At 39.5% G+C, this 23,830-nt stretch overlaps 1 protein-coding gene across 1 annotated transcript in view; it reads left to right on the plus strand.

The window, feature by feature from the left end:
* PUDP (pseudouridine 5'-phosphatase) overlaps nt 1-23,590 on the plus strand; it is a 58,268-nt gene extending 34,678 nt beyond the window's left edge. Inside the window, exon 4 of the mRNA XM_053387269.1 lies at nt 23,169-23,590. Within this exon, the coding sequence (XP_053243244.1) occupies nt 23,169-23,345 (177 nt within the window). The 3' untranslated portion in view covers nt 23,346-23,590. The remainder of the gene's footprint in view (nt 1-23,168) is intronic.
* The last annotated feature ends 240 nt before the right edge of the window (nt 23,591-23,830 follow it).

The following is a 23,830-nucleotide window of genomic DNA, read 5'->3' on the forward strand; positions in this document are numbered from 1 at the left end:
TGTACAAATCCCAAATCAAGAACTGAAGCAGGGCCACTTAGGAAAGATTTGGGGCTTATCTGAGCTGAAGTGGGATCTTGAGACAAAGTGCTGCAGAGATTTGTATGTTTTAAAAATGCTGCGTATCTTGAGTCTGAAAAACCGAAACATTTTTTTCAATCTTACTTTATAAGGAAAACACAAGAGTGAGGGGAGGGAATGCTTTTTAGTGACCTAGCATCTAATTGAAGGGACCATATCTTGAACCACCATAGAACTTTGGGGAAGGGATGTTAAGGTATCAACTTGTTCTTGTCTGTTCTGTGCTTTTTTCTTTTTTCTAGTTCTGCTGCTTGTTTGGCAAATGCTAGATCATACTTCCCCAACCTTGGTCCTCCAGATGTTTTGAGACTACAATTCCTATCATCCCTGACCACTGGTCCTGGTAGCTAGGGATCATGGGAGTTGTAGGCCAAAAACTTCTGGAGGGCAGAGGTTGAGGAAGCCTGTGCTAGATAATCAAGTCTCCTGCCTCTGTATCACATGTCTCTATATCCCCTTGAGTCATATTAGCTTTGGGCTTCTCCTCAACTGGCACCAAGAGTCACAGCTAAGTATAGTCCTTGCTCCCATTCTTCTGAAAATTTACAGATTATTTGCCTCTGCAGCTGTTGAGCAGGGGGTCGATTCTGAGCAGGGAGGCACCCCTGATCTTGGTTGGGAGGGATGGAGGAGATACAAGGAACAGGATCCAGCATGGGGTTGGTTCCCAGGTCAACCCAGGGCAGGTTAACCCACCCCCACCCCACCCCCACTCTGTTGGAGCCATGAGACAGATTGTTGCAGCAGGGAGCTGTGCACAGCCTATTAAATTCTGTTTCGCTCTGACTTTGGTGACTTGAAGGGTTAATTTTCTGACTTTTCCTGTTGAAGTCTGTTGTTGATTTTGTGCATAATTGAACATAACTTTGTGGCCATGATTGATTTGATACTTTAGCTCCTTTTGGACGAGCTAAATGCCTCAACGAATATTTGCAAGACTTCTATTTGCAAATAGAAAACCTCTACCAATTCCTAGCCCCGGCCTGTTGACTCCCTGAATTGCCTTATGTCATGCTGTGCTTTGGAGCTAACAGAAGTGCAGCTGCTACCTGCCCCAAAGCCCAGCAGAATACGAAAAACACCCCTCTAAGTATCACAGAGCATGAAAGACCTCTCTCAATCAGCAAGTATATGCATGCCAGGGAATGTGGGGGCTGGGTGGGTGGCAACCAAAAAATGTTGATTATTGAAACAAGCAAAAATATATGGATTTTGGTTATGCTGGATCGTATTTGTGTTGTGTATTTTAGATATTTTTTTCTAAAATTCTATCGAGCTGTTCCTTTCCTATCAGAGTTGTTAAGATACACACAAGGAAGGAGAGAGACGTGAAATGGTTTAAACCACCTCTTTCTAAACAATAAATGTTTTTGAGCAAGGAAAGTGTTGTTTCTCAAAACAGTTTTTAAAAGATCTAAAGTTCCTTTTTCACCCAGTTGTTAAAAACAGAAGCAATCGCTATGACTGATCCTTCGATTCACCATGCGAGACTAGTATGTGATTTTTTGGCTTTGCGTAAAGCGATTACTGGGAAAGCACTTCAGGCTCAATGTCACTCCAAGGATGAAGAAATTCATCTGTGAAAGTTTTATATTCTAATAAAAGGATTTTGGTGTCGGTACAGAACAAAACCTTGGCGTATAAGAATAGTAGCTTTAGGAGCAGAGCAGGTGTTGGAAGAACAAGGGATACCTGTACTTCAGTATAGTTGATATACATGTTCAGTATTCAAAATACTGTGTATGATGTTCTTTAATTGCTGCATGATGACCTAGGGATGGCCTGTGGGTACCTATTTCAATATATCACTTTAGCCTCAATCCTCTGTATGCTTACATAGAAGCAAGAACTTGAGTTGCTTCTGTGATGTAAGAATTGCTATCACTTGGCTTTTTCCCATACTCTGAAAGTTATATGACACAGATTCCCTGGTTCTATTGATTTCTCTTCCAAGTAGGTATGTTTAGGATTACGTTGTTAATATGCCCTGAAAGCAGGCCTCTAAAATCAGAGTGGATGCTGTATTAGAAATTCTGAAAAATATAATTCAATTTATTTTAATATGTACCTTGTGGATTGCATTGCTTTTGTGTTTGCCATCCCCCTCAGAACTTTCCTATTATAGAAATTGCTTGTTTCAAGAAGAGAAACCTGAGTTTAGCCCCCTTAAAAGACAAGACTGGATGTACTGTTTATAGAGCAATAAATGTGCTAAAATGAACTGCAATTGTGTATGTTCTAAAATTGCTTTTTGTTTTGACAGGTTAATAAATCTCAATTGAAAGTCTGAATGACTAGAGATATTAAAAGCTTGCATAGCCTGACAAAACAACAATGTTTGCTAATCTTTTTGTGTTTCTTAATAAATACACCACACAATAACGTTTCCATTACTATTTGCAGAGCTTCCTCCTGATTTGCAGTTTTGGTACAGAACACCAGATGACATTAATTGGCAAACGCTCTTAAAAATACTGCTGTTCTTGAACACCCAGATCACACATACTCAGTACAGATGTTCAAATGCTGACCTTCTGTTGACATTATAAGGTCTTTCCAGGATCAGTTGTGTTGTGAACTGTAAAAAAAATTAACTCTACCAACCTTTCAGAATTTGACATTACCTGTTCCAAAGGATTTGTTTTTGTCACTGTGTATGCATCTGGAGGAATGGAATTGTAACACATTTTGAGTGGAACAGAGGAAAAGATCAGGAGTTTCTATTATTATTAAGGGGGAGGTTGCACCAGTGTTATAAAATTTGCTTCCATTTATGCTTTGCAAGAAGTTGTTTTGTTTGGGGGCTTTTTTTTAGCTACAAACACTTCATTTCCACCAGAAATAGAGCAGCTTGAGAAGGTTAGTGAAATAAGAAATGCTATAAGTAAGTGGTTTATAGGGTTGTACTGGTGATGATTGCATGCTTAAATTGATTAGCTTAATCCAAAGCTTTTTTAAAAAATTAAATAGTGGAGGTGACTAATTGAGAAAAAAGTACTGTTCACACAGTACTGCATGATTGCTACTAACCTAATATAGCTTTAAAGGAAATTAACAGTGCAATTCTGTACATATCTACTCACAGTTCAATAGACTTGCTCCCAGGTGAGTGTGCATAGGATTTCACCCTTAGCCCAAGGTGTTAAACCAGTATAAGTTTTGCCCATGATTTAGGCACCTCGTATTAAAAAGTGTGATCTAATCACTTGCTTTAACAAGGCCAGTTTCTGTTGCTGCTATTATTTAGAGCATGAGTATACAATCGGTTTCCCCCAGGGGAAATCTTTCTTTGAGATGACATTGCACTGCAGAATATCTGGGGCTGGGAAATGAAACAGATTTATATGTTGGAGACAGAAGTACAGGAAATGCAAAGTTGGTGTTCAGTAAATGTTTCTCCTGTGGTTTTATATTTCCTTGCATAGTGGTACATTTATAAGAATGTGTAATTACAGGACAATGCTGCCTTGTGGTCACCTTGCTCTTAGTCATTTTTGTATCAATTCTGGCCATAGAAGAAATCCTAGGCAACTGATGTTGTCACTGTGGTCAAAGCTCATGTATCGTTACTATGAAGAATCTTGCTGAATTACTTTGTAGGTAAACTGCACAGTGGTACTAGGTTGTGTCATTCTTGTGGGGAACTGTAGCTTTGGTGGTGGGAAACCTCTGCTGGGTGTCCTAATTTAGCAAAGAAAAATCCCATGGACACCCCTAGAAGCCAGAATTTCAGGCACCCTGTTAAATACTGTCGGGTGTTCTCTTGCAAAGCATAATTTAAACCTTATACAAACCAGTTGCTGGAAACCCCAGGAAGGGAAAGTGCTGTTAGTTCATATCCCTGCTTATGGGCTTCCCATAGACATCTGGCTGGCCACTGCAAGAACAGGATGCTGGACTAGATTGACCAGTCGCCTAATCCAGCTAGCTCTTGTGTTCCCTAAAAGTGAACACAATTTAAATTGAAACAGTGGTGTGTGTTTACCTGTATGATTAATGCTAGCCCAAACAGTGTAAACATCCCTTCTTACACAAAGCAAACCTCACAAAGAAGCTTCCACATGTGAATCATAGAGTTGGAAGGGATCCTGAGGATAATCTGGTCCAACTCCATGCAATGCTGGAATATGCAGTTGTTCCATAGGGGATTCAAACCAGCGACCTTGGTGTTATCAGCACCAAGCTCTAACCAACTGAGCTATCCAGCTCATGCTTTGCTTTCTCCTTGAAAAAGCTTATCCATAATATTATTTGCTACAAGCTTTAACTGTTTTGTTTCATGTATCGGATTAAATACACTGCAGCCTGGAAAAGTTTGTTTTCAAATGATAAAAATTCCGCCCTTAAATGCTGCTAGGATAACATTTTTTTTTAAGAACAGAAACACTAGCACTGCTCTTTACCTGTATGTAATCACAGATTTTATCTTTTGCCATTGCCACAGCTGCCCATGGCTGAGTTCCCCACCTCTGGAACTGCAAAAGCCAACTGTTATGAGGTCTGGCCTTGAGAAGCTTATAGATATATAATGCAATATCTAAACCTTTGAGCTTTTTACATGGAATACTTCTAAAAATCGCTATGGAACAACTTGATCATTTTCATAACCAATTGTCAGTATGTTAGCTTTTTAAACAGAATGTTTGCATTTTTCCATTATAGATATATAGACTTTTTTTGTTAGCCAAAGAATATTTCATTTACTTTGTAAATGTTTTTGAAAACAAGGCTTTTCTGCCCTTTAAAATGGCTAGACATGGTGGTAGAATTAATATATTTCAAGCTTTTGGGGAAATCTTCATAGCCGTCTACCTAAAGTGACTGATAATCAAGGCCTGCTTCAATATTCTCCCCTTGTGTGTTTGAAAGTCCCTATCTTTTTATTATTGGTTAAGAATTTTCATCTTAAATTCTTTTGCACTGTTCAGTTACTTGATATCAAGGGGCATGATTTAGTTTGCTGCCCATACTCATACATGGGACTTGCATATTTGCTGCTTTTGAAGACTCCCCTTAGATTCAGAACACATGGCTATTTAATTTTGGGATTGCTATATGAGAAATGTAAAGCCTCATTGATCTCAGAACTGTTTTTGTAGTTCCAGGGAATCACGTGCCTAATTTCTTTTTTCTCATCCCCTTTTCCACAGCTATTCCTATAATGCTATTGGGAGTAAGGATATTTCCTTGGCAACCTCACGTTTTTGAGGGCTTAAAAAATAAGGCTAGTCATGTTAATTTTTCAGTCACAGTTTGTTTCAGCAGCTTTTGCACGAACCTGTCAACTCTGATATTTGAGTTTTAATTTGCTCTTCAGAAAATAGTGTTAGTAAAACAGCCTCTCTTGCAACTTCTAATATTTATTCTACCGTTTCCTGCCCGGTTTTCTGCTTGCAATTCAAGATTGTTGAGTTAAAACTTTGTATGATAAGTAGGGTTTTAAATAATGAAAGAAATCATATGCTTTGTTGCTGGACAGCTTCTCATATTCAACAACATGTCATTTCTTTAGTATGTCCTTCTTGAACCCAGACCATCTTCCTTATTGTTGAATTTGCTAGCCTTTGCTCCTACTTCAGTGAATGCTAATCATCAAGCATCAAACATTCCTTATCTAAGCTAATTTCCCCCCACCTATATTTGGGGAAATATCCATCTATATTTGACCACCATGGGTGGGCATCTTATATTGGAAGAATGACAATGAGAACATGTCTATGGTGATTTTGTATCTCTCTGAGTAGTTTTCAACACAATTCTAGTATCTTCTAGACATAGCTGTCAACTTTTCCTTTTTCTTGCGAGGAATCTTATTCAGAATAAGGGAATTTCCCTTAAAAAAAGTGAAAAGTTGACAGCTATGCTTCTAGATTAAGATAGAAGCTGGGCCCACTGCACTTCACTTCCATTCCATCCTACAGGAATATTCCTATAGGAGTCCTACTGGTCGTCTGCCACAAGATTTTGGGTGTCACAAGATTGACTTCTATCATAATCCTGTTTAGCATCTACATGAAACCAGAGATGGCGTCTTCCTAGGGATTTTAACTGAGGTACCATCTCCACACTGATAAACTCTACTTCGCTTTCCCGTCTAATTTACATGAAGCTGCGGATGTTGTAAACAGGTACCTGGAGTCACTAATGAACCGAATCACGTGACTTAATAAACTGATACTGAGTCAAACAAGACAGAAGTGTTCTTGGTTGGGAATATATATGACTGCTAGATTCAGCTCTGCTTATGGCAGGTGGCAAGTCTCTTTCTTTCATTTTTCCTATTTATGGATTGCTAACTTCCCCTGCTTGGGTAAGATGCTTCTGGGGGTAGCTTTCCAACTCAAAGCACAGCTGAACCTGCTCTTTGGAGATGAGCAAACATTCACCTCTTCTCAAGAAGGATCCATCAGGTCCTCTTTTTGACAGTGACAAACAAGATGCCTTCAAGAAGAGTGGCATGACAACAGTTCTTCCCCATAGTTTGTTTCCAGTACCTGATATTCGCATGTCTCTGAATGCTTCCATTTCACCTCAACAAATGGCATGACACCCATTGCTTTAAGAGTTAAGACCTTTTATCTCCTATTCATTTTGTCCCTTTCGGTAGCTTGCCCTTGTAAATGTTTAAGGAAACTTGTGTCCTTGATCCTGAAAGAAATGCACTTTGTGCCCTCTGTTAATGGCTCACTGACTTCAAACTGGCCGTAAAGGCAGCATAAAATAAATGCACCTATAAAAGAGAATAAGAATTTAATAATCCCCTGCAAGGAAGCAAATCTCTTTTGAGACAAGCAGCTGGGAAGGTCAATAAATAGACTTCGTAATAAGAAAACCCAAAACATTGAAGACTGAACATAATTGTCGTCTAAATGCTAGAGGAGGAAACTAATGAAAATTACACTGCTTTTTAGCACCATGACATTAAAATGATATAAGAATGAATGGAGAAATATGTGAAGGTCAGTCAATATATCTGCAGGAAATCCCATGACTTCCTTGCTGCAAATTTAGATCCAGGCTCCTGGTTCTTCAAGGCCACTGTCCTCATGCACAATAAAATCGTATCTAAAAATAAATAAATAATGAAATGCCATAGCTTGGTGTAGTTATAGAAAGGCATTTTGATGCATCTGTTTCAAGGATGAGAAAAAAAATTTTTAGAGGGATATAACTTTCTGTATGCACACAACTTTATGTACTTCTTAAACAATATTTCTTTCTGTGTAATAGATTCTAATTATGTCTGCAGGCTTGGTGTGTCAAGCATAAGAGCTAATATACTTAGCAGTAAGCATTTTCTGAAGATCAAGATGTGAATGATGGAGAACAACATTTGTTTATAAATCTCATACTAATATCAGCATGTATTTGTTCGAATCTAATTTCCTGCAGGCATTAGAAGGATTCATCTATGGCCGTTTTTATATGTGCCAGTTCTGTGAATGCTTCATATTTTAAGAATGTTACACTGTCGTTGAATTAGTTCCCACAAAGCAAGCAGAATGTATGAAGCAGTTGTCACCATGCAAACATCGAAAATTTATTCACCTAAACCAGTGGTACTGCCTCTAAGCCATCGCATTCGAAGGTGCTAACAGTCTTGCAAATTCTGTAAGTGAATTCGGAACTTAAAATAATAGAAACCCAGGGGAGGGGGAAATTCTCATAAAATGTTAATTATCAGAGGAAAATGTGCAAATTATTTTAAATTAAGTCATGTTTTGTACTGTGTACAGTCTGTCTTTTTTTGAAAGTTTCCTCCACCAAAAACCGGAAAGGGCAGGGGAGAGAGAGAATAAGAGGTTGATTATGGAGGGGCTTACCCAAAATGCAGACTTCTGAACACACACACACACACACACACACTGAACTATGGGAGATGTTTCTTGTGAGAGCTTGAGGTTTTCTGGGAAAGCTGTCAATGTTCTGCTCAAAATTCCAGTGAAGCAAGAGACCAAAAAGGAACAGTACCTTGGACAGCTCCAAAGGGCCATGCTAAGGTAGCTACAGGATATGTTTTCTCTGTGTAGAAATGGAAACTTGATGTAGGCAGACAAGACCTGGAATGTGGAAGGTTCTGTTTCCTTTGAAAAGCTTGGTTGGCTTGTTAAGGGGCCTTTGACTTATTCTGTAATCTTTCCCTTCTTAAGGCCAGGGAGACTGAAGTACTGCATCAGCTGTGTTATCTGGCAGGGAGAGCCCTGCAGACAAGACAGTTCCCCCAGCCACCCATGCTAGCAGCCTGAACCTTGTCTTGATCAGAGTTTTCAGTTCCTCACTTCAGGGTCCCTACATTTTCCAGTATCTTTGTAAGTGGAACAAATGCCATGATCTAGAGCCCAGGGAGATTTGTTAATTCTTCTTCAGGCCTTCTACACAGTCATCACAAACTGGCCTTCAAATCTTCCCTCAGTTTTAAAAGTAGCTTTTCATCTGCACTCATTTAAAGCAGCACCACTTTAAACAGTTAAGGCTTCTCCCAAAAGATCCTAGGAAGTGGTAGTTTATCAAGAGATAAACTGAGAGTTGGTAGGATATCCCTATTCGCTCACAGAGTAACAATTGTCAGAGTGGCTTAACAATCAAGTCCGCTTTCCAGAAGACTCTGGGAAATGTAGCTTTGTGAAGGGATAAGAGTAGCTATGACTGGTTCCAGCTGGTATATCTACCACTGAGCTATATTCTTATGCCCTTTTCAATTCATTTAGGGCATAGCCATTACCATTGGACCTCATCGTAGTTATTCATGAACTGGTCATAGATACAGCCCTGCAGATGTGAATTCCAAGGAAAGAGCAATAGCAAGGCACCTTTCAGAGAAACATATCTGCCCCATATGCTCCTGAGAAACCCCTTTGTTTCCTGAAAGAGTTTGGAAAGCTACTGGCATAATTAAATGTTGACCCAAAAAGTCATAGCAATATTGCAGGGTCTCCTCACACGCAATGTCTCAAATAAATTTGAGTGTGCTGTCTTCTAAGCAATACATGCCAACCATCTGGAAGAATTGGGATAACCTCGTTTGTAATATGACCTCGTTACTTTGGAATCACATCATTTCTATCCAACTGCCACTCAAGAAATACATCCTTTCACTTGATTACATCCCAAATAGACACAATAAAGTTATCATTTCTTCTCCCTCCCTACACCTTGGTAAAAATACATTCTGTGAATTCCTCTGTACCAAAAAAAATAAAAATAAAAGCTGCTTATTTCCCCCTCAAAATGGAGTAGTGTTTATGCAACAGTGAATGTTGCCGAGTATTCTAATTAACAGCTCACTGAAGGGCATTCAAGACATGCAAATGTAAAGATTTCTATTTCTGTGCTGCTGACTTGTTTTCTTCAAATGATGCTCACCTTAACCTTGCATCTGCGCTACTGCTTAGTTTGTTTTCATGGAGTTTTCCCATTGTATAGTGGCAGTAACTCAATATAGAGATCAAAAGAACGATGTGCCTGTGTGCAGTTACCTAAATATCATCTTTATGTAAACATCTGAATATCAGAGTAATCCAGCAGTTATGAAACATTTTACCTTTCTATGATTTACACATTATGAGTTGATTATAGGAATTCCTCATTTTTTACTATGAAGTGTGCATTTTGATATTTTGGACTTGAGTTGCTGGCTGAAAGGATTGGCTGTATTCCTGGAGATAAGAGAGCACTGCAGCTCCAGTGGATGGTCAAAAGGGCAGTGTCACAACAATGGTTCTGTGCAATCTGTGGAGCCCCAAATGCACAACAAAAATGTCCTGATTCAGCCAGGCTACATTTTATACATACATGACGGCTATGGACAATGGTATAGAAAATATCCCCTGACAGTCACATAGGCTTCAGCAATAACTTAACAGAGTACAGTGGTACCTCGGGTTAAGTACTTAATTCGTTCCGGAGGTCCGTACTTAACCTGAAATTGTTCTTAACCTGAAGCACCACTTTAGCTAATGGGCCTCCTGCTGCTGCCGGGCCGCCTGAGCACGATTTCTGTTCTCATCCTGAAGCAAAGTTCTTAACCTGAAGCACTATTTCTGGGTTAGCGGAGTCTGTAACCTGAAGTGTATGTAACCCGAGGTACCACTGTATACGAAAGAAACAAGTTGAGTCCTGTAGCCAACTCAAGGTTTCCACAGCTTACTGTTCTTCAAACTTTAAGCCTTTAAGGTGAAGCCTTCACCTTCTAAGTTGACTCAAGGACTCCACTCGCTCCCTTGTTCAACGTTCCACTTTGGGGTTATTTTAGTGGAACACGCAGCTTCTTTATAGATTCTCTTGGAATCTGACAGGTCCCTTGGCATTTCTATGGAAATTGCGTTCCACCTCCAAAGTCTATAGGATTGTTCCCACAAACTCAAGAGACTGGTTCTGCCCATCTGTATATGAAGCTCTATTTGGGTTGCTCTTGCTATTCCTTCCTTCCTAATATTCAATCCCTTGTTAGAATGTTCAGGAACACACATTTAGTTTTACAGTGGTACCTCTGGTTACGTACTTAATTCGATCTGGAGGTCCGTTCTTAACCTGAAACTGTTCTTAACCTGAAGTACCACTTTAGCTAATGGGGTCTCGTGCTGTCACCGCACGGCGGCGGCAGCGGCACAATTTCTGTTCTCTTTTTTATTTTTTATTTTAAAATAATTTTTATTAACTGACCAATCAAATCAAATCAAATCACATCACATAAATTCCGAATTACAAAGCCGAATTTTAAATTTTTGTTGAGGGGACCCATATTTCAAGTTCCGAAAGGGGATTCCGATCATCTTCTTGCTACTGCGTTAATATCCAAATCAGTCCAAATAAAGTTCATAATTCTATCCAGTCTTATCTTTCTGTTTCCACATCTCATCATGTTCGTATTTTGTTTATTTTTTCCTTTATGATCTCTTCTGATAATCTCCTTAAGCAGATAAACACCAATTATAATCCTGTGTGAATTTTTCCGTTCGTCCAATCCTCATATCGAGATGGTTTCCATATATCATCGCTTTCATAAATAACACCGCTCTTTCCATCATTAATCTCACAAAACTGTCGCTCTTAAGTCCCTATGAGGAGTCTCACCCACAATATAAAAACAGCTCTATTTCTCCTATTAAGTCCTCCAACAGAACTTGCCAACATGGCGACGGTATTTTTAACTGCGTCATTCCAAAGCTCTTATACTTTCCACGATCTTCTTAAAACATACTTTGGTTAGAAAATTTATCTCCACACAGTCATAAATCCACAACTTAAGTCATTAAAACGACATTTCTGACTTGTGGGGGTAGGGATTCTTGGTTAATCACTTAGAGGGGGAAAAAAGGAAAGTTTCCCCCCTCCCCCATCCAGTCCCTTTGCCTTGGCGTATCTTCTCATGATTTATCTTGTTCCTCCGACCCGTCTTGTTTATCAGAGATCTCTTCAATTAGCAGTCTTTACTCCCCCTCCTTCCTTGAAATATGTGCATTCGCTTCCTCCTAATTGTTTCTTTTGAAGTTCTTGCAGCTAGAGGCGCGGATCAGAGACAGCGTCCAGGAGCGCCGAGATCCACAGGAGGGCATTCTGCCTAGTGCCCCCATCCCCACAAATTCGGGGGTGGTATAAGGCACAGCAGCCAAGGGCAGCCCCCCCACAACCTTGGGGGGGTAGGGAGGCTATTTGCTCCCATCACAGCCTCCTAATTACCTCGTGTGGTCGGAGAGATGTTATTGTCAGCCATCTTCCGATGCGCCCCTAGTGGCCCCTCACAATTTCTGTTCTCATTCTGAAGCAAAGTTCTTAACCTGAGGTAATATTTCTGGGTTAGCAGAGTCTGTAACCTGAAGCATATGTAACCTGAAGCGTATGTAACCTGAGCTACCACTGTATGTGGGTTTACAGACTCCTCTTGGGCAGGGAGAAAGTTCAGAAACAAACACACACACATATATATATATACACACACAAACAGAGAGACGCACCCTTTGGGGAACCAAAATAAGCAGCATTTTTGTTCCTTTAAAACCTAATTCTTCAGACGCTTTACACAGCAGGAGCCCCAAATTGCAAATATTGTAGCTATTTAAAATTCATTTATTCGTTAGTACTTCAATAGGACTGCTGTTAAGTGGGTCACTCAAACATATTCTCCCTTTTTTCTAGATATTCTGTACATCAAAAGCAGAAGTTGAATAATACAAAAGGTTTATCATGACATTACTAAAACTGTGCACTTTGAATTTCCATTTTATATCTTCTTAAATAATGTACAAATAACTATTTTTGCACATCTTGACAGCACACAGCTCTTTATTTTTAAATTATCTCAAAACTATCTTAACAGTAACCCAAAGCTCATTCAAATAGCGTTTTAATCTATTGTCATATGTCTAGGATTACATAGCCTCCATGTGTTGCATCTTTTAGGTTGAAATTTGACCAAATGGAACTGGGCCAAGCATTTTTGTAGTTGCTCTTGAGGAATGAAAAGATACCCAGGCACATGTCTGTACCTTTTGAATAGCAAAACATTGCAAGCAGTTAAAGGAACAAACTTGCACAGCTCTAGATTGAAACAGATTGTATAGGCTCATTTTGAAATTGCTGTTTCCAAAGTTGTCTTTTTTATTATTTTTTAAGAATTTTATAGAGAATATTAAACTTCAAACTCCTGATTCTATTTTAGGTAGGAGTGCTCTGAACTATCTCCTCACCAAATATCAAATATAGTCTGTATGTGCGTGGGAGCTTATGGTTTTATCTAGTCATTTAATTGCCCATAGGTTACAGAGCACTGGCATTAAAAAAATGGTTTTCACAGTGAATATGTGATAAGGAAAGGGCGCTGAATAATTTTCTGCAGGAAGATTGTGACTTTGGTGTAATGGCTGGTACCCACAAACTATTTGAGGGGAGATGATCAATTGCTAGACCCACAAATGGTGGTGTATCCACAACACATATACTGGGTGTTCTACAACTGTGAGCCCATATGAAGTCATACAGTGATGCCTTGCCTGTTGATGTAGTCTTAGTTACAGGATCTAGGCAGCTGATTATTTCTGTCTTAATGGAATCCTTGATTTAAAAGGTAAAAAATGCATTTCGACCCTTTCCCCTTTTACTTCTCCGGAGTTGGACCCAGCAGAAGATCCAAAAAGTGCTTTGATGACTAGATTGTAGCAGCCCACCCCACAGGGCTCAAGGTGGTATACGTGGTTCTTTGTAGAATTGCAGGTGACATAGTAGTCAACAGGTAGGGTACTGCGCTAGTAGAATTCACCAATTCCCCACACTTCACTATTTATACAGCTCTTGTTGTAAAGTACTTCAGTGATTAATAGAAAATGATACATACCGTACTATCAGTGTGCTATCATGGTTGGTGAACAAGCTGTATTTTTGAAGTTGTGTCCTTGTCAACATATCCTTAGGTCTTCGTATCAGTATAGCAAATTTATATTGGTGATGTATGAAATGTACAATTTTTACCTGTTAATCCATGAACTGCAAGGCAGATTGTGGAGTTTATCTGTGAATGGCACCAGGTGCTTTGTCAGTAGGCAGCTAAATGCTAATTTTATTCTCTTTGGACAGTGTTAAAAATTCATAAGGGATAACTTTTTATGCTAAAAGATTACACTATTTGATGCTGTTTTGAACAGGGATGGAAACAGATTATTATTTTTATAGCAGCAGCAACAAGAACAAATGTGTCTGGGTGCGGCTTTTTTGTTTGTTTCTATGATCACAAATGGTATAAAATTAATGAAAGAAGCTATCAACTTTTTAAAATTCATTCCCACTGCTTGTGCCAGTGCTTAAATTCATCTTTTTCCAAAGTGTCTTTAAAACTTCTTCAGGTTTAAGACCAATTTTCAGATATGAATCAGCTGGAAGAATTTTCCCCACTGCAAAATTGCTTTGATGCAGTACTTCCAAATTATTGTCATAGCTGCATAGAGATGTTCATTGTGTCTGCACTCTTATCGAAAGCTTAATGGAATGTCTACTATACCTTCTCAGTGTTTATTGGGCCATTCATAAATGGCTTTAAAGACTTGAAGCAGAACAATCTTACTTCCTTAGTAATCTCACTCTTAATTTATTTTAATGCTTTCTAGACAAAAGCTATTCATATCCAGTATCAAGAACAATCTTAGCTTTCATAGCCATCAAACCATGTTATTGAGCTTAATATATATCAGCAGTGTAGCTCTATAGAAAGTAGCTACTAGGCTTATGGAAAAAAGCTGTATGCTCTGTACCTAATTTATGATATCAAGAGTAGTAGTAATAATAAAATGTAAAAATACATTTTTCACTTTTTGAGCCAATAAGCCTGATTTCTATAGATCCACGATCCCTCAATTATTGCAGTATATAGTACAATTGCATCTTTGGCACAATTAACTTGCCTGATTTCAACCTTGTGAGGTTGAAAGCCAGCTGGTTGAAATTGGGCAAATTAAATGCTTGCAAGGTGGGGAACTTACAAGCTCTTTTGGGGCTGGGTTTTCCCAGCACAGAAAGAGCGTCCAAGTTTTCCTCCTTGCTTACAACACAAGTCCTGCTCAGAGTGCGGGCTCTGGAATGCTCTCGTGAGATTCTGTGGGAACATGGATGACCCTGTGAGATCTTGTGAGAGCATCGCTGAGCCCGCTTGGTATGCCAGCTCCAGAAAATGAGGATGCTCACATGGGGGCAGTTCCAAGGGGCACTTCAAGTATATGTGTTTTGGCATATATGCACCATGCCCTTGCATAAGATGCAATCATATTGTATTCTGTATACCAAAACCATTTCCCCCACCCATTCCCTGGCTTTACATTTACATTTCTAGGCATCTCCTATTGCTTTTTTTCAAATTATGAAAAATAATAGCTGTTAATTGTAGCACTCAAGCAGGGCTAGATGCAATCCAGTTAAACTATTGCAGTATTCTTTCCCTCCACAGTGAAGGATAGCACTGAAAGCTAAGATTGTTCTTGATACTAGATATGAATAACTTGTCTAGAAAGCACTAAAATAAAATTAAGAGTCAGATTACTAAGAGAGTAAGATTACTAAGAAAGTAAGATTGTTCTGTTTAAGAGTCTCTTAAGCCATTTATGAATGTCCCAATAAACTAGACATCAACCTTTTCTCATTTTGTTTCTCTACAGACAGCCCATGCATCCCAATGCTGGAAAGAGTTAGTATACAGCCTAGCAAAATATTTTTTGAAGGAAAATAGTGTTTATAAATTGCTGTGGGGAGGAACTAGCCTTGCTAAGTTTCACTAGGCATTTTTCCTTCCTTATATCCTCCTGCAGTTGTAAAACGGGAGGTACATAGCTACTAAATTAAATACCTATTTCTGAGTATGCTTTAGGTGGGTAATATATATACATTCAAACTCTGTCAATGGTCAGTGATTCTCTTTAGGATTTTACTCTAATTGTCCCACAACTTTATTACAGTGGACCCTTGGGTTATGTTACCTTCGGGTAACGTAACTTTCAGGTTGCAAACGTGGCACACTCGGAAGTGTATTCTTCCAGGTTTCGCCGCATGCACAGAAGCGTCCTATTGCACCGCGCATGCATAGAAGCAGTGCCTCATGTTGCAGACTTTTCAGGGTACGTAAGGACCCCCAGAATGAATTAAGTTTGTATACGGAGGGTCCACTGTAATGTTATACTAAGATCTGTAATCAGTGGGTTTACATTCTTGCTTAATCAGTGGCCCTATTATACTGTCACAAATTTTTCTTCTTTTATTTTTGTTGTCATTATTTTAGTTCTATTTCAAAATCAAATTCCATGTTTTAAAAACTGGTGTGGGGGTTTGCCACTTGTCACCTGTGAGTGCCAGTGTGCCACCAGTATTTCCTGTGAAAATATCATCTCAGAATTCACAGTGCGTGAGAAACTGTTTGCTCCTGCTGAGGTCCCATTTGCACAGGCTCAGTCTCTTCCACATGTCTCAAACCTCTTTAAACATGCTCTCATTTCACTGGATGCAAAATCAGACACCCACCTCCCTTCCATTCTGAGCAAAGGCTGGGCGAATCAGTGAAGCAGTGGTTTATGTAGGCAACTTTTTGCTGCTAATGAAAAAACACACAAACAGCATTTTGTTTTCTTGACTTTCTTCTGCTCTTTTTGACATGGCAGCTATTTTGTGTTACGCCACACCCATAACACTTTCTTAAAATTCTAAATGTGCTCACTGGCCCAGAAAGCTTGGGGACTCCTACTTTAATCAATAGATGCTTTACTCGTTTTATAGTCCCACTAGATGTTGCATTTTCAACTGCAATAGAATCTGCTTTGGAAGTGGGGAGATTTTATCAACAAGAAAAACTCGGAACATATAGACTAGCTGAGAAAAAGATATGCGGCTGCATACTCACTTAAAGCACTCTGTCCTGAACCCCTAGCCTACTACCTGGCAGCAAGTCGGTATGCTAAGTCCAAAGTTCAAAATCTGAGGTTTGAGCCAAAGTCAAAAGGTCAGGGAAGAAGGTTCAGGGTCAATTCAAGTAACCAAGTCTGAAGTCAGGCAGGATACAGTTCAGAGTCAAACCTGAAACGCCTAACTTTTGTGTAGATTGAATGTTGTGGCACACAACCGGACAGGACAAATCTATGCTAAAGTGTCGGGGATGGAATTAGCTGCTCAGCACACCTTCTCTCTCCTCAAAATCTGTTCCAGGAAGCATTGGAGGTGCTGCAGTGGCAGCAGGGGGAATTGGCAGAACTTGTCTCCTTCTCCATTCCAGTGACAGAAGCCTCAGTTGGAGCAAAGAACCAATGTGGGGACATATTTGATGCCACATAATGATGCTTAATTGTCTTGGCTCTGTGCTTTGTTGTTATAAGAAAAAATGTTATTAGAACCAACTGTTATTCTTACAATAGACAAAGGAGTCGTGTTGGATTCAGGTACAGAGAAAGAAAACAACAACAAACAAAATATAAGTGTATCAGTCTTTTTGAGAGGCAAAGTGGCATTCCAGCTTGCACTCTTAATAACTGCTGGAGTATTCTCATATCCTTGGATTTAGTATATTAATAGGGAGGGGGAAAGGGCAGTTGGTCATCACTGTGAGTCCATTTTTTTTTAGTGACCTCTGCAAGACTCCCATCATTTGATTCAAAATACTGCTGGGATGTTGACAATAGGTGTCAGTACCAATAAAAACTGAAGGAAGATTAGGTACATTTATTTGTTGCAGCATTAAAGCCACCATAATTATGGGTTATTTTCCCAGCTTATTGGTAATTAAGTGTTTTAATTGCCTCCGGTTCCAAAGAATTAGTTAAGCTTTTCCATTATGCATATTGCATTCCACAGTCATTGTCGTTTTTCATACAATAAGCTTAATGACATCATGGAAGTCAATTAGATCTTTCAAGGGGACGTACTGAAGTATATTTATTTATACTGTGTGGATTAAAGAAAAAGTTTCTGAACAGCCTTGATAATGGTGTTTTGTGCAACGCAGAAGGATCTAAAGGCCAAGTATGTCAGAGTTGTTCCCTTTTCTGCTTTCTGAATGCAGTGGGAAATTGAAGAGTGTGGATTTATGTCTCAGACTAGCTAGATTGTTCACAAAGCCCACAGACAGGAGAGCTCTTCCAGAATTTTACAGCAGCTGTTCAAAGCCTAGCAATGTTGTTGGGTCCTTATTACTGGCAATACCAACAGTCAGTAGTCTCTGACTGAAAGAATATTAAGGCATTATCACAAGGAATTCTTCCGTTATTTCCAGGGGTGTTGGTAGGGAGGGTTGGCATTTGTAATTCAAATTAAAACCCTACATTACCCAGAATGTATGTTAATATTTTAAAATTAATATTTGCTAGTGGCTAATTTGAGATATTTTTAAAGCATTCTTAGTATCTCTTGTGAAAATGTCTTTAATCTTCAACTTGAAATGAAAACTAAGTAAGAGAATTTAGTGAAAATGAAAAGATGCTTTGTGAAGGGAGAAGTTAAGAAGTTGAAAAGAATTCATATTAGCAGATTGTAAAGTATTGTGTCTCAGTTGTATTTTTTTAGAAGACTTCTTTAGAAATCAATTTCATTTCATTGTTGTTGTTGATATATTGATGGACACAAGAGGCCAGTCCCTAGATGGATAAGGCACAAATAAATGTGCTGTGTGCAGTTTTGGGGCTGATAACCACTGATGGGATAGCTCAGCCAGTAGAGAATGAGTCTTAGTCTCTGATTACTCTTAATCTCTGGGTTTTGGGTTCCAGCCCCATGTTGGACAAAAGATTATTGAATTGCAGAGTGTTGGACTAGTTGACCCTTGTGGTTCATTCCAGCCCTACAATTATATAACTGTACGATTCTATAGCGTTTATATCCATTTAGATGCATACTTTTGAAACCTGATGATTAAGAAATGTGTCGGTATGGGTCTGGCCTTTTTCTTCTGTTTCTCGTATTGTAATCTGAGCATGAGCAAAAGAAGCACTTGTCCGAGAGTGCCAAGTTATGGCAGGGAACAGGAAATGCCTGGAGAAGAGATGTGATGATCCTGGGTTCTGCTTAGAAACAGGTGACTTTAAATAATTTCCTGAGAGTTTTGTCAACTGAGACTAATAGCAAGAGCACCTAGAGCACCCTTCTGCAACATGGGGTCTTCCAGATGTTTTGGACTTCAACTACCATCATAAGAGCATAAGAAGAGCCTGCTGGATGAGGCCAGTGATCCATCTAGTCCAAAAACATCCTGTTTTCACAGTGGCCAACCAGATGCCTGTAGGAAACCTGCAAGCACAAGAGCATTTTCGACAACTGGTATTCAGATCACAGAGGCAGAACATAGTCCTCACCGCTAGTATCCATTGATAGTCTATTCCTCCGTGAATTTTCCCAGTCCTCTTTTAAAGCCATCCAAGTTGGTGGCCATCATTGTCTCCCTGTGGGAAGGGGATACACCATCCCTGACTATTGTACACATTGGCCAGTGGCTGAAGGGAGCTGAAATTCAAATATCAAAGGTACCAGGCTGGGGAAGACTGGCTTAGATACTTGAAAGTTCCTGGGGGAACACCTTAGCAAGACTGAACCTTGATAAGTCCATGTAAAAAGATTGGGCATTAAATGAAGTGGTTGCAAATAGCATGAGGACATCTCCATCCATATCCTTCAAACTTCATTTCTTTTATGCCTCTCTCTTTCCCCCTCAGCAGCTCCAGTTGCAGTTTCTACAGGTTTTCTAGATGTTGGGCTAAAACCATGTTTGAGCAATATGGGAGATATATATTTTAAGGTCATGACTGGGTCAGGAATTCATGCACCTTTTAAGTGAAACTCTGCCATACTATGGCTTGATTAAGTAGACATAGCCGCCATATGGTAACCACTGGTGGGGCGGGGGGAGCACACTGCCCCAGCACCATTGGGGAGGGGGTACCATCGCGGCTGCCCCCCCGGACATGCGCCGCGCACCCCCCACTGCACCGGACCATGCAGCTTCACCACTGATGGTAACCTCACCAACTGGAGGATAAAGTATTATTTCCAAAGATGGTGAACTAAAATCCTGTTTATTCTGTATTTAGTATCTTTGGCTGTTTGGAGTGCATGCTTCTAAATTCCTTTGTGCTTCTCTGATTAGCCATCTCCTTGGGATGTTTCATCACTTAAAGCCATGTCCTTGTATTTGTGCTCAGATTTGTATTGCCAGCCAAACTCAGAGACAAGTTAGTATTGAGTCATCCTCAAAGTTTGCATGGAAATTCATCAGTTTTGATTTGCAAAATTCTGTTTCCCCTAGTGTCACTGTCAGGAATCACCCTTCCACTTTAAAATCAAATAGATTTATAGCTGTAGTTTTGTTTAACTGTATGCTGCTGTTCCCAGTTACTGAGCATATTCTACTCCTAGTTTGAACCTCTGGAAATTTTAGACCTGGGTGGTAGAAGCAAAGCTTGCTTCCTTCCTTCCTTCCTTCCTTCCTTCCTTCCTTCCTTCCTTCCTTCCAACATGTTTACATGAGCAGAAGCTTAAGGGCCAGATTCTACCTGGATAGACTCTGATATGCATCCAACTCAGAGGAATTGAATTTTGTCCAGTGCTGGCCCTGCCTTATTATGGTCTGCAAATGAACAGATTGCTGCATCCCTACAGCAGGCTGCACAATCACTGGAGCTAGGTTGTTGCAGGTTCACCTGTGATACAGGATTCATGAAAACAGAAGATTCATTGTGCCGTTGCTTTGTAGAAGCATGAGGAATCTTTTAATGGCAGGGGGCATGATTGTTCTTTCAGACATCCTATTACCCGTTTATCAATGCCGTTCAGAAGTGTGGCTTCCCTGTTGGGAAGAATGCTTGCCCCGAATACATATGGATTCTAATCAGTGTCCCAGATGTCCTCTTCCTTTTCTCCAAGAATTTTTTATATGAATAATTAGTCACAATGGGGACAATTTACAGTCTGCAAGGAAAACACTTCTTACATTTATTCACAAAGGAGTCAATTTAAAGTCTGTGAGGGAAATGCCGTGTTTCTTAATTTTGATCCAGGACTAAAATACTTTCATGTATCAGTATTTTGCATCCTTAAGGGTACTGTTGACTGTGCCACATTAGGCTGTGGAAAGGAAAAGGCAAATATCGTTATCAACGAGAACAGAACACCCTTTTAGCAATGCACAGATACAGGCAAACATCCTACCAAACCACTGAATGGGCAAGCTTGAATACTAGATGTTGGTTTGATTACTAATTTATTAAGGAATTCAGTATTTCAGGGAATATTATAAAGCTTTTAGAAACTTCCTCATTTAAGTGAAATTAATTACTGCTTAATATATTACACCTTCCTGTACTGACATAATTAATTTGTTCTATAAAATCAATGTGAGGCGAACCACCAGAGTTCCTTAGATGTCTTCTGAACAAGGTTATCAATTTATCTATCATCTCATGCATTACTTGCCTTCCAACTAGGAGCTCAGAGCAGTGTACTTGGAGCTAGCCTATTTTTCTCAGCAGCCCTGCACAATAGGTAAGGCTGAGGGATGCTGACTATAGATGTTCAAAGCGCTCGTGCATGGCTCCCCCGCCCCCAGTTTGCTTTCTCTTTTTGTGCTCTTTTCTTGCAAGCACTGAAACCAGAATTGGGGAACTGAAACCAAGGCCCCCACCCCCTGGAAAAATTCATTTCAACACATGAAGAAATGGTTTCTGATGGACTTCTACATTTTATGCAAACCTTCCACAAGATTGTTGACCAAATGCATTTGTTGGTTTCTATTATTTTTTTCAGGAAATCAGAAGAAAAATAGACACTGAAATCTTGTCGCATTGAGATGAAACGTCTATTAATATGGAATGTTTTTCTTCAGATTGTAGTATGCAATGGTAGCTAAACTGTTGTATTAAAAAACCATAATTGTGTAGTAAGTTTTACTGAAATATTTGCCTTGCATTTTCAATTTATAAATTCAGAGTTAGCACTTAAATTGTTTTATTCTGACCTTTTCTTTCTACAGTCCTAACGCATCATTTGAGACAAACTGTAGACCAAGAGATTCTGTTCTCTTATGGTGATATAAATCTCTAATATTTACAACTTAACTGAAGGGGGAGGATACAGAACAGTGATATTTTAGTAACAAAATGAGCTCATTTAATTTTCACAATACAGGTCTGGTGTGTATTTATTGCTTAATAAAGAATTGGTTCCCTATTAAAGAATAAGAATGAAATAAAATGTCATCGTCCCCCCCTTAAAATTTGTATCTGGTTGAGAACTGAGGAATACATAAGTAAACGGATAAGAAATATTTCGGCTATAATGTTCTTGTTTTGTAATGACAACAATAATGCACAGTTCTGGCCACAGCACTGCAATAATGTTATGTGAAATAGCTGCTTGTCTTACTGGATCAAATGTTCTTATGGTGAAATCTGTCATAATTGTCCATGAACACCATTGAGTGTGGAGGCTGCAGTCAGAGTCAGCAATGTAATTGGCACAAGAGCCTGTAGAGAAATGGGTCAGTGCTTCTGACTGTTAACCAGAACGTTGGTGGTTTGAGCCCACCCAGGGATAGCTGTGGGCTGGATTCCTATATTGCAGCTGGTTGGGCTAGATGACCCTTAAGGTCCTTCCATCTCTATGATTCTATGAGGAACTGGCATGTAGGAGCTGGCACATTAGTGAGCTTTGAAGGAAACTGTTTACCCAAATGAGTCTGAAGGACCTTACTCGCTGCCTTTCCCTGCTTCTGCTGGATCATTGCCTGCAGCTGAGAACAGAAGGAGAGCCTGTTGGATTGGGCCAATGGCCTATCTAGTCCTGAATCCTGTTCTAACGATGACCAGCCACATGCCTTTGAGAAATCTATGAGCAGGACCTGAGCACAACATCACTATGCCCTCCTACACTTTTCAGCCACTGATATTCAGAAACATGCTGCCTCTGACCATGAAGGCAAAGCATAGCCATCATGGCTAGTAGCCAATGATAGCTTTATGCTCTGTGATTTTGTCCAATCCTCTTTTAAAGTCATCCAAGTTGGTGGCCATCATTACAACTGCATTCAGACACCATTTTCCCATTGTTTCCTTAGCGGATAATTTCCATTTCTGGAAATCTGGAAAGTTTAGTGCTCATTTCCATGTTAATTGCTTCCCAAAGGAATCTGTTTCCAACCCGTTTAAGAAGGAAAATTGCAGGATGAAATTGGGGGCAGTATCTTGGCATATAGTTCTTTCCATGGGTGAATCATGGGGAAAGAAGAAGCACAGAAAAGGAAGTGGTGACTTTTTGAATGATGTCCGCTTTTGTGTCACACTATGGCCACTAAATGTTAATGAAATTAAGTGTGACATTGCGGTATGTTGATCAAAAAGCCACAGTTCCACAATTCAACAGGTAATTCCATAGGTTAACTATGCACTTGTGTGAAGAAGTCTCTTTTGGTGTATATGCATATGTTTAAAAATGCATTCTTAATCTATTTTCTAAGGAAAGTATTCCCCGAAGACTGTAAAAAAATGTCTATATGACCAGGAATTAAAGCCAAATAATTTCATTTGCTGGATATACGCAGAATCAATTTTCTGATTATGGTACTCTGTTTTCTTTCTACTTCTCAGTGTCTTGTCTTTGAAGATGCCCCCAATGGAGTCAAGGCATCACTGACAGCGGGAATGCAAGTGGTGATGATTCCAGATGAAAACCTGAACAAAGATCTTACGAAAGAAGCAACTCTAGTACTCAAGTCGATGGCTGATTTCAAACCAGAATTGTTTGGTTTACCACCATTTGATTGAGAATAGTTTAACTTTTAAAACATTTTAATTTAGCCATGTTGATTTCAGGGAAAAAGGCCTTTTAGACTATTGTAATCATATGGTCCACTTTTATTATTAGACTTTGCTGAAAATCTCACTTATTAAAATTGCCCAGATGGAAAGATCTGGCAAGACCCCTTGCCCTTGAAACTTATAGCCACTTAGATGGGAACTCAAAACGCCCACCCAGTACTAAACACAGGAGGTAGATTTTCATAAGGATTGCAGCAATGTATCCCACCCAGACAGCAGTTAGCCTTAGGCACAAAGCTCTCATTGGTGCCAGTCATTGGGATCTTGAAAATCCTCATAGGCCATCATGGAGTTAGAGATTGGCTGAGCAACTATTTCCATTCTGTTTAGGTCTCATTGGCACTCAATCATTGGTCTAACCCATCTGTTCAGACTCATTCTGTCCCATTGTACACATTGCCTGCCCTTTTTACATTAAGTGCACATTTTTC

This window comes from Podarcis raffonei, chromosome 4 (assembly GCF_027172205.1).
Source record: "Podarcis raffonei isolate rPodRaf1 chromosome 4, rPodRaf1.pri, whole genome shotgun sequence".
NCBI classification, from domain to species: Eukaryota; Metazoa; Chordata; class Lepidosauria; order Squamata; family Lacertidae; genus Podarcis; species Podarcis raffonei.